This window comes from Miniopterus natalensis, chromosome 7 (assembly GCF_054644295.1).
Source record: "Miniopterus natalensis isolate mMinNat1 chromosome 7, mMinNat1.hap1, whole genome shotgun sequence".
Taxonomy (NCBI): Eukaryota; Metazoa; Chordata; class Mammalia; order Chiroptera; family Miniopteridae; genus Miniopterus; species Miniopterus natalensis.
This window is the reverse complement of record NC_142087.1, coordinates 12,370,904-12,387,566: the sequence shown is the minus strand read 5'-3', so window position 1 is coordinate 12,387,566 and position 16,663 is coordinate 12,370,904. Positions and strand designations below refer to the sequence as shown.

Sequence of the window (16,663 nt, the reverse complement as noted above, 5' to 3'; positions counted from 1 at the left end):
GAGCTGGATGACGCGGAGGAACGGGCAGACATGGCAGAAACCCAGGCCAACAAGCTGCGGGCACGGACTCGGGACGCCCTGGGCCCCAAGGTAAGGACAGCCTGGGGCACCACCCTGCCCCTGAAGGGGGGAGGGGCAGGTGGTACAGTTCACTGAGCCAGCCTTCTCCCCTCAGCGCAAGGAGTGACGCCCAAGCCCTGGGCTCTGAAGAGGGACACCTGCTGTCTGCCCTCACCTGTCTCTTCACCTGCTGAGCCTGGAATAAACCTGGAACCGCGTCTGCAGCTCCAGCTGCTTCCCTTATTCTCTCCGGCTTGGGGGGGGGGGGGGCGGCACATGGTCCCATAGACAGAAGTCAGGTCCACGGCAGTCATTTAAAATAAAGTTCTTTAATAGTCTCCATTTAATTGGTTTATTTGTTGTTAATAAATTGGCAACACAAGGAGGGGCCAAGGGTGTGTTCCCAGGCAGGCTCCTGTGTGTCTGGGCTCAGGTAGGAGATGCTGCCCTGGGTCAGGGGCAGGACACAGCCACCCCATGCCCCAAGGGATAGAAGGAAAAGGTCCCTCACTTCTGGGGCACCCCTTGGGATGAATACAGCGGCCAATGAGCAAACAGAACCAGAGGAGCTGAAGGAAAACGAGGGAGGGGCAGATGGGCAGGCTTGGGGAAGGCAGCATTCTCTCGTGTCCCCCACCCCTGCCCAGGGCTCAGAAGCCTTTGCCTGGGTCCAAAGGCCAGGGCAAGCTTGGCTCACAGATTGGGGGAGGGTGCCCATATTTCCCTCCCCACCCCAGGACTGACGGCCAAGAGACTGGGCAGAGCTCAGACAGAGCTATTTTTAAGTCTCCTTACCTCTGGGTGGGCCAGAGCCCCAAGGTTCTGAAGGAGGGGTGGGCATAGCGCCCCTGTCCTCATCATGGAGATCTCGAAGGAACTAAGGTTCCCCAATGACCTTGGGCCCTCGGACCCAGGGGCCAAGGGCTTCTAGACACTCTCTCCCACCAAGCCTGTACCTGAAGACCTGGGGTAGGCAGAGAGCAGCAGGAAGGCAGGGGAGGGGTGGAGACATGGCAGGGCGTGCGGCACTCATACCCACGCTCACCCACGCTGGCCCTGGCCCAGCAGCCTCCTGAGGAGTGCCTGGCCCAAGGTCACTCCTCAGTGAAGTCCCTGTCTATGTCCATGTAGGGCTCCTCGATGTAGCTGACAAGGGCAGAGGGTGACTGGCGGTCTGGGTTCAACAGGATGGACACGGTCTCTTTCCAGTATGAGAAGCTGATGCAGGAGCTCTGGGCAAAGAGAGAGGGGCTGGGGGGCGCCTGGAGGACCCAGGTCAAGCCCGGCACCCCGCGGGGAGGGCCATGGTAAGGGGACAAAGAGCTGCCCACCACATGGCCCAGGAAGGGACCACGCACCCCAAATGCCCCTCTGAGGGGCCCTGGGTCTGCGTGCCCACAGCCCACCCACCAGCCAATTGGGCGGAGCACTCACGTTCTCCAGGCAGGTGCTGTCCTTGTCCTTGTGCAGGTAATGCTGCTGCCAGAAGCGCAGCAGGTTGTGGAAGTTGTTGAGTAGGAAGCCGGGATACTTCTTGCTGTGCTCCATTCGCTGCAGCAGCCGCAGGTACAGGGGCAGCCGCTCTTTCCGTCGGGCCAGCATCAGGATCACCAGGCTGGTGTTGAGGCAGCTGACGTTCTCCTGTAAGACCCCAGGCCAGCCGGGTCAGGTGTGTGCTGGTAGCCTCAGCAGCCCCTGGTGGACCTGGGTTGCCACTGGCCAGGGAAGGTGGCCCAGGCCCAGACCCTGCAGAGCCCTGAGGCCACACATTGAGCTGCCCCTGCATAAACCTGAGAGAAGGCTGGGCAAGGAGTGATGCCAGCACTGCCAGGGTCCCACCCTGAGCATCTTCCTGTCCCTATCCCCCCCCCCCCCCGCCCTGGTGGGAACATCACCCAACATCTGTCTAGTGAGAGTCTACCTGGTCTCCCGAATCAGCTCAGGCATTGCTTCTTCCAGAAGCTCTGGTCCCTGGGGCACGCACCTTAGATGCAGCATTTCCTTTCTAACTTTCATTTGTCACTAGACTGTGAGCACCAGGAGGGAAGAGTCTCGGCCTGTTCTGTTCACTCTGCACCCCCAGCCCAAGCCTCACCTCACTAAGTGTTTGTCAAATGAAGGAATAAAAGATCCACCTCTGAGAGGTACTAATATTAACCCCCTTTTAGAGAAGAGGAGCGTGAAGCTCAGAGAATGACGACTACACAGCTGAGGGAGGTGGGAGTCAACCTCAGGTCCAAGCCCAAAGCCTGCACAGCAAGTGTGGTGGGGTGAGCACTGAACTGGGAGTCAGAACTGAGTGCCAACCCCGACTCTTCCCCAACCTGTCTGCGACCTCAGAGATTTGCTTCCTCCTCAGGCCCCATCTGTAAAATGGGCACTGATACCTTATTGGAAAAAGTCCTCAGAATAACTGGGAGGAACCGAGATGGGTCTCAGGGAGACACACTCCTAGGGTGAGGGTGGGAAGGAGCAGCTGTCAGGCTCCGGGACTATCTCCCTTCCCACATCGCAGTCCACAGGGCTTCTCACCTGCGTCAGTGTCTGCACATGGATGATGTTGATGAGGCGGAAGAGGAAAGACATCTGCGTGGGCACCTGGGCTATGTAGGCGAGCAGGCGGCACTCAGACAGGACCTCGGCAACTGGGGACAGAGAGGCAGGGGTGTGACCAGCAGGCTTGAAGTTGGTCTGTGGCTCAGGCTGGGGCTGCGACCTAAGCCACTAGTCAAGCTCTCACAGGACCTGACTCTGAAGCTGGAAGCCCCAATTGTCAAGACAATGAATGAAAGGTTGACTGCAGCAGGAACAAATCTCCAGCTGCTCTGCCACCCAGGCTAAGCCTGTGATCTCACTACAGCCCCACATGGGAGCTCAATACCTCTCTTCAGTCGTGCTCAGGGACCATCTCTCCCCGAGGCCCTCCCCCAGTTGTCACCACTTAGGTCCTTCTCATCCCAGGCAATCCCAGCCCATGAGAGGAAGAATGTTTTTTGCATTCCAGTGGCAACAATGGTTTTTCACCTTAATTAAAATGTTGTACATGCTTATTAAAAGAAGCACAAACCACAGAGGAAAGTAAAAGCAGCAAAGAAAATCACCCAGAGAGCCACCACCTTGACCCCAGCCACATGGGTGTTTGATGTGGCTCCTTCCAGCCTTTCAGGTTTCCTTGCTGAAAGCTGGGTATCTGACACCAGCGAGGCCACACTGGATGGATTTGCATTGGCATTCTAGCAAATCCTACCTTTCATGTCCACCTGGTTTTCAAATCGGTCCAGTGACAGGGTGACGCAGCGCACCAGCATGTTAGAGTCCACCAGTGAGCTGTTGATCTGCTTCAGGAACACCTGGAACTGAGTGGGGACCAGACTCAGATGGGAGGCGGAGGGCTCCTGCAGTGGTGCAGTCACTGCAAGGGGCACCGATTTACCCATCCAGTTGTCTCCAGTAGGAAGACAGAGGCTCAGACAAGCTACCTGACCTGCCCTTACCACCAACTAATAAGCAGCTCCAGGAGGAGCTTGCCCCAGATCTTTTGACATCACATCCAGGGTTTTCTCCACTGAAGGAAGGATGCTGAACTCATTTTTACTTCACTAGTCTGAACTGGGTTTATCACACACCCTCTAAGCCTCACACACCAGGCCCAGGCCCAGGCCCAGGCCCAGGCCCATCTGCCTGGGGCTCATCATAGCACCCACCTCACTGCATCAGAGTCATTTTCACAGCCCACCTGCTCCTAAGCAGCTGACACTTTCATGCCTGGCACTCAGATGCTAATGAAGGCCTGCTCAAGACTGCCCACTGACTCCCCAGTATTCTCCAATTTAAAACCAGCACTGGAGACTGGCGAGGACAAGCGCTCCAAGGTAACTTCTGGACAATGTGGCAAAGCCCATGGAGCCCTGGGATAGCCTTACCTTTGCATCCGTGTTGATGTACTTATTGAATCTCTTGAATGCATCAACGTTGAACTTCATCAGCTCCCCCAAGAGGTCAAAGTAACTCTGCAGCACATCCCTTGACTTGCACTCACTGTCCACAATGCAGTACAGGATGTGCTGGGGGTGGGAGACAACAGGGTGAAGGCAGGAAGGCAGCTGAGCCCTGGGGCCAACCGGCAGATGTGGCTGCCACCTGAGGCTGTGCTCTTCTAAGCTGCCTGCCTCCCACCAGGGCCTGGCATGTAGATCAGACCACCTGACATGTGCTGTGAGAAAGCATCCAAGTCAATGAACTCTGCTTCCCTGTCTAGATTCTCATCTGAGGATGCTGGTGGCTCCAAGGGCAGGAACAGGCCCGACACCCAGAGGAAGTAAGGGCGGGTTGGGGTATGTAACCACAACCGACCTCTCTCGCTTGCCCAGGGGTTAGAGCTAAAACCTGTGACCTGCTCTGTGGGCACCAAAGTGGCCAGGGCTCTCCAGCTTGCAGGTGAGGGGAGGCATCTCCATATGTAACACTGGCCACTGCCCGGGTACTTGAGGCCACTCAAATAAATTAAGCACAGGGTTTAAGGGCACGAGGCACATTTTGACCCCATGGTTAGTCTTTATGTTTATGAATAAAAGCATTTACAGTAAAGTAAATGAATTTATCAAGAATAAAAAGCCAATTTAACTCCTTGATAAGGTTCTCTATGACAGCTATATTGTTTCCATTTTTCATTTTCATTTCCCTAAAGTTACATTGATTTGGGTTATTTTCCATATGGATTTTACAATAATTCCCGGGTCAGTTTCTTGCACGCATATATATATATATTAAACCAATTATAGTTTTGGCCATTTTGCTCCTCTTTTGTAAGCTTTTCCAGAAGGTCATTTTTCAATAAAGGGGAGCTTTTAGTCAGCAGCAACATACCCTCAGGGTCAAAAGGCCTTGCTGGGTAACTCTACAGACACTTATGCTCCTCTATGGTCACCCCTAGGTACTTCAATCACCTGGGAAGCACCCGTGGGGAACCCAGTTAAGAGACTTGGTGCACAACATAGGGCAATCTGCACTGGAATTTTAAAATAGATCTGGTTGCTTCTGCTCGGCAGTCTAGTCTCAGGACAGGAAATCAATGCATGGGGCTGGGGGAGAATGGGGCACCCAACACCCTGGCTCCTCCAGGCCATTACCTCCAGAAGGCCTCGCTTCAGCAGGAACATCTGGTCTGCATAGGAGGTGGTCCCTCGGAGGAAACTCTCCACAGCCCGGGCTTGCCAAAACCTGCGACCCAAATGTTGACCCCTGGCCCAGGTGGCTAAGGCTGCCCTCTTCTGGCCCATGTTCCATTCCCCAAGGGGCTGGGAGATGGCTGCTGCCTTTTCATGTATTCAACATTTATAGGACATCTACCAGGCATCGGCTTCTACTAGGCACTGGGGACACAGCAAGAGTCCCAGCTTCATGGAGCTGACAGCATAGCGAGGAACAGTCCTCTATCTGGTTCTGTCTGGAAGGAGTTTATGTCTCAGAGAAGGGCTGGCTCCAATGAGTAACATGAAAATGCACTCTAGGCTTTGTCCTTTCAGAAGGACAGGAGGACATGGAAGAGAGGAGCCAGGGATGTATGAGGGAACCTGATGGACATGTGTGGACAGGCCACTGAACTTACACCTGATGGGCTGTCCTATGAAGAGGTGCTGATGCTGACTGAGCCGACCCCCAATGGCAGAGCTGGGACCTCCAAGGGGAGTCTGGACAAGGCAGACTGAATAGACAGGGGCACATTTGGGCACGGAGCCTACTGACAGCTCACACTCAGCCTTGATGGAATGTCTCCCTCTCCCACTACTCCTGTCTACACCCTTCAGGACTCAGATGAGTCTAAGGAATTTGGAGAAGCCCTCACTGGCCATGCCCACTCCACCAATCCCAGCTGGGGAAAGGGCTTTCCTTTGTGCTCACAGATCCTGGGCATTCCTGGCTCCATGCCCATCCACACTGCACTGAAACGGGATCCTTTCCATGCTCGTTTCCCACACCCCAGGGAACTGCATGTGGGCAGGGGCTGAATCTGCTATTTCTCTCCCACCTCCCCAGCACAGCACAGAAGGGGCCCTTGATGAATGCTCGGTCAATTCTTGAAATACACTGCTGGCACACAGCAGAAGCTAAAACGTACCTGCTAAGTCAACAAAGGGAAAAGGGCAGGCAAACCCCCTTTCCCCCACAGTCACCAGACGCTGGAGCGGAAGCTGGTGACTAAAGGGGGTATTTCTAACCACTTGAGAAACACTTGGCTCCTGGGCCCTCAGGAGTGGCAGATGCCTGTCCCCAGACCTACCTGAAAGATGACTCGGCTGGCTCCTTCTTCATGACCTGCAGCAGACGAGTTAATAAGCCCCTCTTCCCATCACACACCAAACTCCTGAAATAACAGAGACAAGGATACCAGCTTTTGGTCAAGATGGCAGTGTAGGTAAACACGGTATTTGTATCCTCCACAACCACATCAAAATTACAACTAAACTACACAACACCCATCATTCAAAACTGCCTGAAATCTAGCTGAATGGAAGTCGTACAACTAGGAATTTGAAGAAGCCACATGGAGATTGGTAGGAGGGGTGGAGACACGGCATGGGTAGGACCCACACCCATGTGTAGCAGACAAAAAATCAGGAGGAATATTTCGGCTGCAGAGGTCCCTTGAGGAGTGAGAGGTTTCAGCCACATACCAGGCCCCCCAGCCCAGGGTTCAAGTGCCAGGAAGAGAAGTCCCCATAATTTCTGGCTGTAAAAAATAGTCGGGATTGTGGTTGAGGGAGGCTGAAGCTGCTAGAGTCCCAGGCAGTTCCTCTTAAAGGGCGGGTCCAGGCATGGACTACCTTGGATTCACTCATTCTGAGCTTCAGTGCAGGAGCAGCAGTTTGAAGAGCAACAGGGATATATGGGGAGGAAATGAATTGTCTGGCATCAGGGCGAGAGCTGGAGGGGCGGCTTTCTCCCAGAGAGAAGTGCTGGCAGAGGCTGTTGTTCTTTTTCTGAGCCCTTTCTCCACAGGTACTGTATCTGAGTCTCTATCAACCTGGCCCACACTCTTTACTCTGCCCTGGTGATTCCCTGAGGCCCTACCCCACCCAACTTACTGGCCCACCCAAGCTCTTTCCAGTGGCTTTTCCATAGGAATGGCCTATCTTGGTTTATGCTTCAGACTTTCCTAAAATCTCTCAAACAAGCAGCATATGGCGTTAGCATGCCCCATACTTCTCACTAAATGACCTCAGGCCCAACACTAGTGGCAGCCCGCCTTGGTTCACAGCTTGGCCTCTCCTGGGCACCTCCAAGTCCAGCACAATTAGCAGCCATCTGCACATCGCTTTGTAGCTCATGCTGGGAGGCCCAAGTCAGAACAAAGGTGGCAGCTGACCTTGGCCTGCACCTTGAGGGAGGCCCCAAAGCTATTATACCCGGTGGACAGCTTCAGACCATGTCAAAGCACCACCCAACCACCTCCACAAGGGACACACTCAAGGGGTGGATCCAGAAGTCAAGAGAGCCTGGCCCTGCTCCATGGAATGGACCCCTGCACAGCTGATTCTCCACAGTGGTCATAGTCATTCCTTGCAGCTGATTGGCCTAGGGATAAATCCCTCCCATTGACATGCCAACAACAATGAAGGCTCAACTACAACAGGAGGGTACACAGACCACACAGGGGTCGCACACAGAGTGCTCAGCTCAGGTGAACAGGGAGGCTGTGCCACTGGATGCCACAGGACACCTACTACATTAGCCCTCTCTACCAAGCCCAGATGTAGCAGCTCTACCTAATACATAGAAATAAATACAGGGAGGCAGCCAAAAGGAAAAGACAAAGAATCATGTCCCAAATGAAAGAACAGAACAAAACTCCAGAAAAAGAACTAAACAAAACAAACAAGCAATCTACTAGATGCAGAGTTCAAAACACTGGTTATAAGGATGTTCAATAAACTTAGTAAGAACTTCAACAGCATAAAAAAGGACATAGAAAGCATAAAAAAGAACCAGTCAGAAATGAAGGATACACTAAATGAACTGAAATGAAGAATAATTTACAGGGAATCAAGAATAGAGTTGATGAAGTCAAGAATGAAATCATTGATTTGAAATATAAAGAAGCAAAAAACACAATCAGAACAGTAAGAAGAAAAAAGAAGAAAAAAAATGAAGACAGTATAAGGAGCCTCTTGGACAACTTCAAGTGTACAAACATTTGCATCATGGGGATGCCAGGAGGAGGAAAGAGAAAGAAACTGAAAATCTATTTAAAAAAATAATGACAGAAAACTTCCTGAACTTGGTAAAGGAAATAAACACACAAGCCCAGGAGCACAGAGAGTCCCAAACAAGATGAACCTGAAGAGGTCCCAATGACCCAGGACACATCATAATTAAAATGCAAAAGGTTAAGGACAAAGAGAGAATCTTAAAAGCAGCAAGAGAAAAGCAGTTAGTTACCTACAAGGGGGCTCCCATAAGACTGTCAGCTGATTTCTCAACAGAAACTTTGCAGGTCAGAAGGGACTGGTAAGAAATAGAGTGATGTAAATCAAGGACCTACAACCAAGATTATTCTACCCAGCAACGCTACCATTTAGAGTCAAAGGACAAAGAGCTTCCCAGACAAGAAAAAGCTGAAGGAGTTCATCACCACAAAACCAGTATTACATGAAATGTTAAAGGCTCTTAAGAAGAAGGAAAAAAAAGATAAAAAATATGAATAAAATGGCAATAAATACACAGCTATGAACAACTAAATGGAAAACAAGCAGAACAGAAAGAGACTCATAGATACAGAGAACATTTTGATGGTTGCCAGATTGGAGGGGGGTTGGGAGGATGAGTAAAGGTGAAGCGATTAAGGAGTACAAATTGATAGTTACAAAATAGTTATGGGGATGTGAAGTACAGCAAAGGGAATAAAGTAAATAATATTCTAATAACTATGTATGGTGTCAGATGGGTAAGAGATATATCAGGACAATCAATTATATCACATTATAATTATGTAATGTCTAATCACTGGGGTGTATATCTGAAACTAATATATGTCAACTTTAATTTAAAAATTTTAAAATTATTTTTAAAAATCTACACCCAATATGTAACAGCTGAACCACTTAAATCCAAAATTAAATGCTGTTAAGAAACATTTTATACTGAAAAAATTTAAAATAAAACAGACAGGGACATTGGTGGCAGATCAGAGAGGCTGATAGGAGCCCTGGGGCTGGTTTCTCCACTGGCTTAGGTGGGGACATTTCCAGGCTCCCCTTTTGCTCTACTTGTGTCCTGGGCACTCCATGGCCCCCTGCAGTCTTAGAAATGAATAGCCAAGTGCATTCATATCCCATCTCAGGCCACCTTTCCATTCCCAGACCCACTAGCAAGTGATCAAAGGCCAGAAACACATCCAGAGTCAGACACGGCCCAGACGTACTGGAGGGAAGGCTATCTACACCAAAAGTGGGCTGGGAACAGGCCATGACAGAATCTACCAGATGAGGCAAAATCTGTGCCAGTAGGGTGAGGCAGGGAGTATCCTGGGCCCCTGGGGTCCAGCTCCAGCCAGCCTTGGACAAGTACCTGTGCCACTGGGCCTCAGCTTCCTGGTCTAGAAAGCAAAGGCAGGAGATGAGAAAATGACTCAGGCTGCATCATTGGGAAGAAAGGGGAAGCAAGCCGGGGTTCTGGGCCCTCAAACTTTCTCTTTAAATAAAGCAGCTCTACTTTATCCACTATAGACATTAGGGTGAGACTGTGTAGGATTTCATTGGAACAGAGTTCTGCTCCCTCAAAAAAAAAAAGCTGGGGAATTATGACTCCTAGTGCTCGAAATAGCCCCCCCCCTTCCCTGACCCGATAAGCCTGTGACCTCCTTGCCCAGTTCCAATGAGACAAGCATAACCCAGTGAATGGGACATTGCTGAGGATGAGGGGGCTGCTTCTATTTGCCCTGCTTGGCTGCAACTGCCACCATGCAATCAAGGAGGATGTCTGTAAAGGTGAGAGACAAGTGGAGGGAGCAGAGCACATATGACCTTTGGCAGGTGACTTCTCCAAGACCCTGCTCCCCCATCTGTAAAGTGGAGGTGATGATGGCACTTCCCTCCTAGGGCTGCTGTGGGGCTCCAATGACATAATGCAAGTGACATAAGGACAGTGCCTCGCACATGGGAGCCCTCAGGACACTGCAGCTCCATGTGAGTGAGAAAGAAGTATGCACATCACCATGCACTTATCTGTGTGGCCCAGGGCGCACAAGCAGCCAGGGTGAGGTGTAGGCCATGTCACCTGTCAGTGTTGAGGACGGCTTCCACCTCGGGGATGTTGGCCTTGAGAGAGATGGCACTGAGTTCGTTCAGCTCCTGGTTGTTGAGCAGTAGGTACTTGTTCCTGAAACAAATGGGTTGCAGGGGGTTAAGGATAGGAACTGGAACTGCCAGCTCAGCAATGGGCTAGTCCCCTGCCCTTTTCTTATGGAGAGGGAGAATCTGAGAACCACCTCAGTACCCTCCCCCAACACCTTGTACCCCAAGCTGACACTGGGGAAGGGGCATGGACTCTCAGGCTATGGAATCTCCCTGGTCCCAACCCCACCCCCTGCCTGCCACATTCACTAACAAGGCCTCTTTCCTTAGCATCTCAGGCCTTTCTTTTGCCATGAACATTCTATTTGATTTCTCAAAGGCACTTCCACCTAACATGTCCAAATGAAACTCATCATTTTAAAGGCATACCTCGTTTTATTGTGCTTCACAGATGTTGAGTCTTTTTAAACAAATTGAAGGCAAAACCCTCTACCAGCAAAAATATTATGAACTTTACTGTGTTACTCGCTCTGTGGTGGTCTGGAACGAAAGCTACAACTCCGAGGTATGTCTGTACTTCTCAAACCTGGCCCTATTCCAGCATCCCACCAAGAGACCTCAGTCGGCTGCTACAGTCTCTTCACATCCAGGCCTATCACTGCCCAAGTCATGTGGACAGAGCCAGCTTTCTAAATGGTCTCCCCAAAGAGACAGACTCCACACACAGCATTCAGAGTGATATTCATGGGAATTTGGTCACATTAATCACCTGTTAAAAATGCTCCCAGAGTACTGCACTGCTTTAGAATGTATAAAATCCAAGTCCATGAACGTGACCCACAAGGTCCTGTGGCCTGGCCACCAACCACCTTTGCAGCATCACCCTAGGCCAAGCACGCCCCATTTGCTTATCAGCCACACTGGTCTTTCTGAGCACACCACGATCCCTCCTGCAGGGGCCTCTGCACACACCACGCTTCTAGCTAGAATACCTACCCTCTCATCACTCTTCCTTTTCACCCATTTTAATACTATCAACCCTTCAGATCTCAGCTGACAAATTACTTCTGCAGGGAAGAGTTCCTGACCACTCTCTACCAGGTCAGGATCCCTTATCAAATGTTCTCTCATAGAAGCTGTTCCCTTCCTCCTCAATACTATCTCCACTGTCACTATACATTCAGTGGTGCCATCCTCTGATTAATGTCTCTCCCTTCAAGGACTGTATCCTTCATGAGAGCAGGGGTCACAGATATTTTCACTCATCACTGTCTCCCCAGAGCCTAGCACAGTGCCTGGTACATAGAAGTGTGCAGATTTAAGAGTCTCATGAAATTTAGGGGCCCACTTCCTCAGAAAAAAAAGTACATGCTCAGAACCTACTGGTGCCATTCTTCAGAGTGTTCATACACTCCCTAGGCCTTCACACAGAGCAGCTCTCACAGAGGATGGTCAACATGATCCAGACAAAGTTGCACGTGGAGGCCCCTGGGCTATACCTGTACTCAGGCATGTTCTTGTGAGCATGTACAATGTGCCATAAGAATTTAAACTGACATTTACAAAGCAGGACTTTTCACATTAATCTTCATTTCTGTCTTTCCTTAGGATAAAAACTCAGAAGCTAGTCAACAGTGGGCCAGTTTGCTGTATACCAATAGCTGGCAGGTGCTGTGCACTGGCTGCCTATGCATTCCTGCTCATCAAGGTCCCTGGCACATTGTCTCCCCACTGCCAAGGTCAAGAGTTAGCTGCCATTCAACCTCCCCTGCACTGTTTTCCTTATAATAGAGAGTCACTCTCCTGAAAAAAAAAAAAAAAAGAGAGCAAAATATGTTTAAAAAAAAAAAAGAAAGAACACATCTTCTTATGCAGGTGAAAAATATGCCTTCTGTTCAAAAAGCAAATTCTCAGCCCACTCTGCTCATCTGAGGTTCCTGCTGGCCCCTATGAATAGCCAAGTCATCCATTCCTGGTTCAAAGGACAGACACTTGAGGGATATATTGACTCCAAGGCTAACAAAGGGCCAACGACTCCTGTACTCACTTCCTAGGGTAGCTGCGAAGGTAAGGGACAGCTCAGTGTAGTGTCTGGCATAAAGGAAGGGCTGGACAAATGGCCAGTATCATGAAGTGCAGCCACACGTGACAGCGCTGTCACGGCTCCCAGGTCCTCCTCCTGAGCTGAGGTCAGCGATGGGACAAAGAGAGGAGAGAAGACAGAGCAACGACTCTCCTTCCAGGGACAGCTCATACTTACTCGTGGTGGTCACTGAAACTCTGGAGAAGCCTCAGAAACTGTATCTTCAAGGTGATGTCCTAAAATACAGGTGCACCCTTGATGTTAAAACCATAGTCGCAATGTTCCAAAGAAAACAAACACTCTGGTGAGAGCCTAGGCATGTCACTGCTTCTCTGAGCCTCTGTCCTCATGCACAATGAGAAGTTTCTTTAGTCAGAAAACCCTTTGTTGACTTCCATGCTTGGCCAATAGCAGATTAAGTTAATGTGGACTCTTCTTGCTAAAAACACCCCCAACATACTGGATTAAAAAATAACAAATTCTTTTAAATGTGAGGTTAAGTTCATAAGAAAGAAAAGAAGAAAAGAAGAAAGGACTGAGTTCAGAGCACTAAGCACAAGCATTGATGGTGGAAAAATGAAAACAAGATTCATCCAGGCCAGGGCTTGGGTTTTTAGTGCCCTGCAGGGACCAGAAAGAATCATGAGCAAGGATAAAGCCTGGGAAATGAACACACTTGGTGAAAGGTGGGTTAGAAAACCCCCACCTGCCTGCCCAGGGGGTGGGCAAAGAGCCTGTCTCTGAGAGTGCTGCTAGTCAGGAGAACAGTCCTGAGTACCTGGCATACAAAAGCAAAGTACTGTATAAAAATCTTCCAGGGCCCAGGCTACACAGGCACTCACAGGGAAAACAAGCCCCCTAAAGGTGACCTCTCTGTAAGCATCACAGAACACGAGGGAAGGCTCCACCCTAAGGTGAGTCTGCAGACTCAAACACAAGTATTAGTACCCCAAGAGCAATCCAAAAGATACCATAAAAATACATGTTATAGTTAAAAAGAGATAAAATGCAAAATAATAAAACATTAACATAATCTGAATAAAGACCAAGTCATTTTTGACAAAGAGCCAGACAGAATGTCTAGAAATGCTGAATATATTCACTTGAAATTAAATCCTCAAATGGATGGGCTGAAAGGCAACTCTGACAAGGCCAGAGAAAAAAGTGATAAACAGGAATATAAGGCACCAAGGAAAATCTCCAGAACGTAGTGCAGAGACCAGAGTGAATCCATGGCACTAGACCCTGACAGCTATGTGACACTTTAAGTCCCAGAGCACTTTCCAGCTTTTGCTGGTGGCCAAGCCTCCATGTGGCGTGAGGCCAGCAGGCAAGGAAGGGTGATTTTCCTTTTGCAAGAAACAGAGGCTCAGCCCAGCCAGCGTGGCTCTGTGACTGAGTGTCGACCCATGAACCAAGAGTCACTGGTTCGAATCCCAGTCAGGGCACATGCCTGGGATGCAGGCTTGACCCTCAGTGGGGGCAGGAGGTGCAGAAGGCAGCCGATCAATGTTTCTATCTCTCTATCACTCTCCCTTCCTCTCCCTAAAAATCAATAAAAACATATTTAAAAGAAAGAAAGAAAAAGAGGCTCAGAGATTCAGTGACTTGTTCAAGCTCTCCCAACAAGCTAAGTGGCACAACAGGCCTCCCAACTCCCAGCTCATTGCTCTCTCTAGGGTGCAGTGAGAGAGACAAGATAGAGGAGAGTCCTCAACCCCTTAAAAAAAGCAAGCATCCTAAAACCCTTTTTGGATGCAGAGCATTTCTGGTGTGTGGTTCTTAAAGGCAAAACTATCAGTGGATATAATTAGTGCAGTAGAGCACAGAATGAGGAAAACTGCTGTTAGATAATGGAGTGGATGGCCCCACATCAAGGGAAGTGAGCCCCCCACCCCTGAGGTATACAAAGGGAAGCTGGCTGGAGGCCCCCCAAGATGGACTTCTGCATAGGCGGAGGGGTGGGATCCGATCCTTCCCAAAGGCAGATTCCACTTACGGGATTAATAGGTTAGGACTTGCGGTTTCTGCTCTGCTCTCAAAGACTAAGGTTTCAAAGGGTCCAGAGCAGGTCTTGAAACAACTGCTTCTGGCAAGTAAAGCCCATCTGTTCCTGGGGCCCCTTGCTCACCGGGCTACAGTCGCAGTTCTGGTTGTGACCATGGAGGACAAGGGCAGATGCTGAATGCTTCCTCCAAATCAGCTTGTCAAACAAATTATTAAGTCCAGGGATCAGCTTGAACTCTGCAATCATCCTGTGAACCTAGATGTGGTAGGAAGGCAAAAGCATTTTAAGACTAACGTGAGGAAAAAATCTAGCAAAGCCTCGTGCTTATATGGTAACATCCTTCAGGACAAAGAAAGCAACAGTCCAGTAGGGAGTGTTGAGGCTTACAGAAAACACCCACACATTCCCTATCCTGCTCATTAATCCTCACAATATCCTAGGAGTACAAGAGGTCCTCTTTTAAGACCATGAGTTTTGGATTCAGATAACCCTGGGTTTGTCTCTTAACTCCACCACATACAAACTGTGTAACCTTAAGCACATTCCCTAACCTTTCTGATTTGTTCCCTGCCTCTGCATATCATTAAAATAAAAATGCCCTCATGCTTTATAGTAGGATAAATTTCAAGTGAAGGCAAGATAAAAATATAATAAAGTGAAACTCTAAAGGTCCTAGAAAAACCTATGCAAAGGCTTTTTTTAAAAAATAATGAGACTGAGAAAGACTTCCTAAAGTATTATACCAAACCTAGAAGCCAAAAGAGAAGATTGTTGAATTCAACCACACAAACCTTTTAAAATTCTGCATGGCAAAACTCACAATAAGCAAAGTCACCGTTAAATATGACAGATGGGACCATACTGACAATCTGTGTCACACTCAGGCAAAAAGCTAATTTCCTCTATAAGGAATCCTACAAATCTCTGAAACAGAAAAACCAACCCTACAGAAAAAATGGGCATAAGATACAGACAGGAAAACATAAAAGATTTTTCAATATATGCCAAGTGCTCAGCCTCACTTACAATATTAAGAGAAATTCAAATCACCTAATTTTGTACTTTTTCTGACTGGCAGAGAAAAGCTTTATAATCTTGTGTTGGTAAGCTGGGCCTCAGGCATGCTCCCACCCTGCTGTGGCAGGGAACTGGTACTACCTGCAACCTGCAGAGGGAGGACAGTTTGCAGTATCTCTACAAATTACAAATGCATATTCCCTTTGACCAGCAACTCTACTTTAGGAATTTATTCCCAGGCAGATCCATATAAATATTAAATGGCACATGTACAAAGATACTCATGGCAGCATTACTTTCTCAGTGGGGAACAGTGGCATAAATGATGGCACACACACTCAATGGGATATGACACCAGTGAAAGAGTGAAGGTCTTTCACAGGTGGTGAACTGAACATTCGCCAAGATATAATATTAATACAGCAAGTGTGTACATGCTATATTACTGATTTTGTTTTAAAAAATGAGAGGAAAATATTACTTTTATAAGCAAAGAAGGTCTCTAAAAGGACATGTTACTAGCTGGTAAGTTAGATGCTTGTGAAGAACCAGAATGTTCAGGATCAGAGGGGAGAAAGGCTTCATTGTACTTATTTATACCTTTTAATACAGAACTACTTGAATTGTTCACCTACTAAAAATAATTTTCACACAACACAAAATGAAGCTATTATCGTCTCTTCTCAGGGTTGCTGTATAAATGAAGTCAGAGAACATATGTAAACAGATGATCACAGCAGCAGTGCTTATTAATTCCCATCTTACGAAGTAAAAGAGAAGTTCAGCAGGACCACCTTGGGCAAGGCAGAGGTGAAGATGTCACCCTAACTCGGTGCCCTGATCCTAAAGCTGTCCCTCCCCAGCCCACCACAGCCATGCATTTATTGTGGGAGACAAGAATCTGACAAAACTCTGTGACTCTGGGCAATGTTCTTCTTTGAGCCCAAGTCCCTTGATGGGAAATTAACTGCTGAAAGGACTCAATGAGGTACTATGGGGGATGCTCAGGCCTGACTTATAGGATGTGCTGAAAAAAAAAATGACTGCTATATTGATTACATTCATTAGCATCAGAGGGACGGAATTTATGGATGTGGGGAGCATTTCCTCCAGTCTAGTGATTTTAGTTTAGCCAAGACGGGTCACAGAACTGGGCCCAAATGCATAGTAGTAAGGCTACTCTTGGAGGAGCCTTGCCCTTGC

At 48.8% G+C, this 16,663-nt stretch overlaps 1 protein-coding gene across 2 annotated transcripts in view; it reads right to left on the bottom strand.

Moving 5' to 3' along the window:
• Positions 1–373: 373 nt before the first annotated feature.
• TRPC4AP (transient receptor potential cation channel subfamily C member 4 associated protein) overlaps positions 374–16,663 on the bottom strand; it is a 59,385-nt gene continuing 43,095 nt past the window's right edge. For both annotated transcript variants that reach the window (XM_087818769.1, XM_087818770.1), the window contains exons 10-19: positions 14,567–14,698; positions 12,613–12,671; positions 10,336–10,437; positions 6,341–6,424; positions 5,190–5,280; positions 3,984–4,124; positions 3,308–3,416; positions 2,593–2,705; positions 1,495–1,701; positions 374–1,292 (exon numbers count right to left, since the gene is read on the bottom strand). In XM_087818769.1, coding sequence (XP_087674895.1) covers positions 1,155–1,292; positions 1,495–1,701; positions 2,593–2,705; positions 3,308–3,416; positions 3,984–4,124; positions 5,190–5,280; positions 6,341–6,424; positions 10,336–10,437; positions 12,613–12,671; positions 14,567–14,698 — 1,176 coding nt within the window. In that variant the 3' untranslated portion in view covers positions 374–1,154. The remainder of the gene's footprint in view (positions 1,293–1,494; positions 1,702–2,592; positions 2,706–3,307; positions 3,417–3,983; positions 4,125–5,189; positions 5,281–6,340; positions 6,425–10,335; positions 10,438–12,612; positions 12,672–14,566; positions 14,699–16,663) is intronic.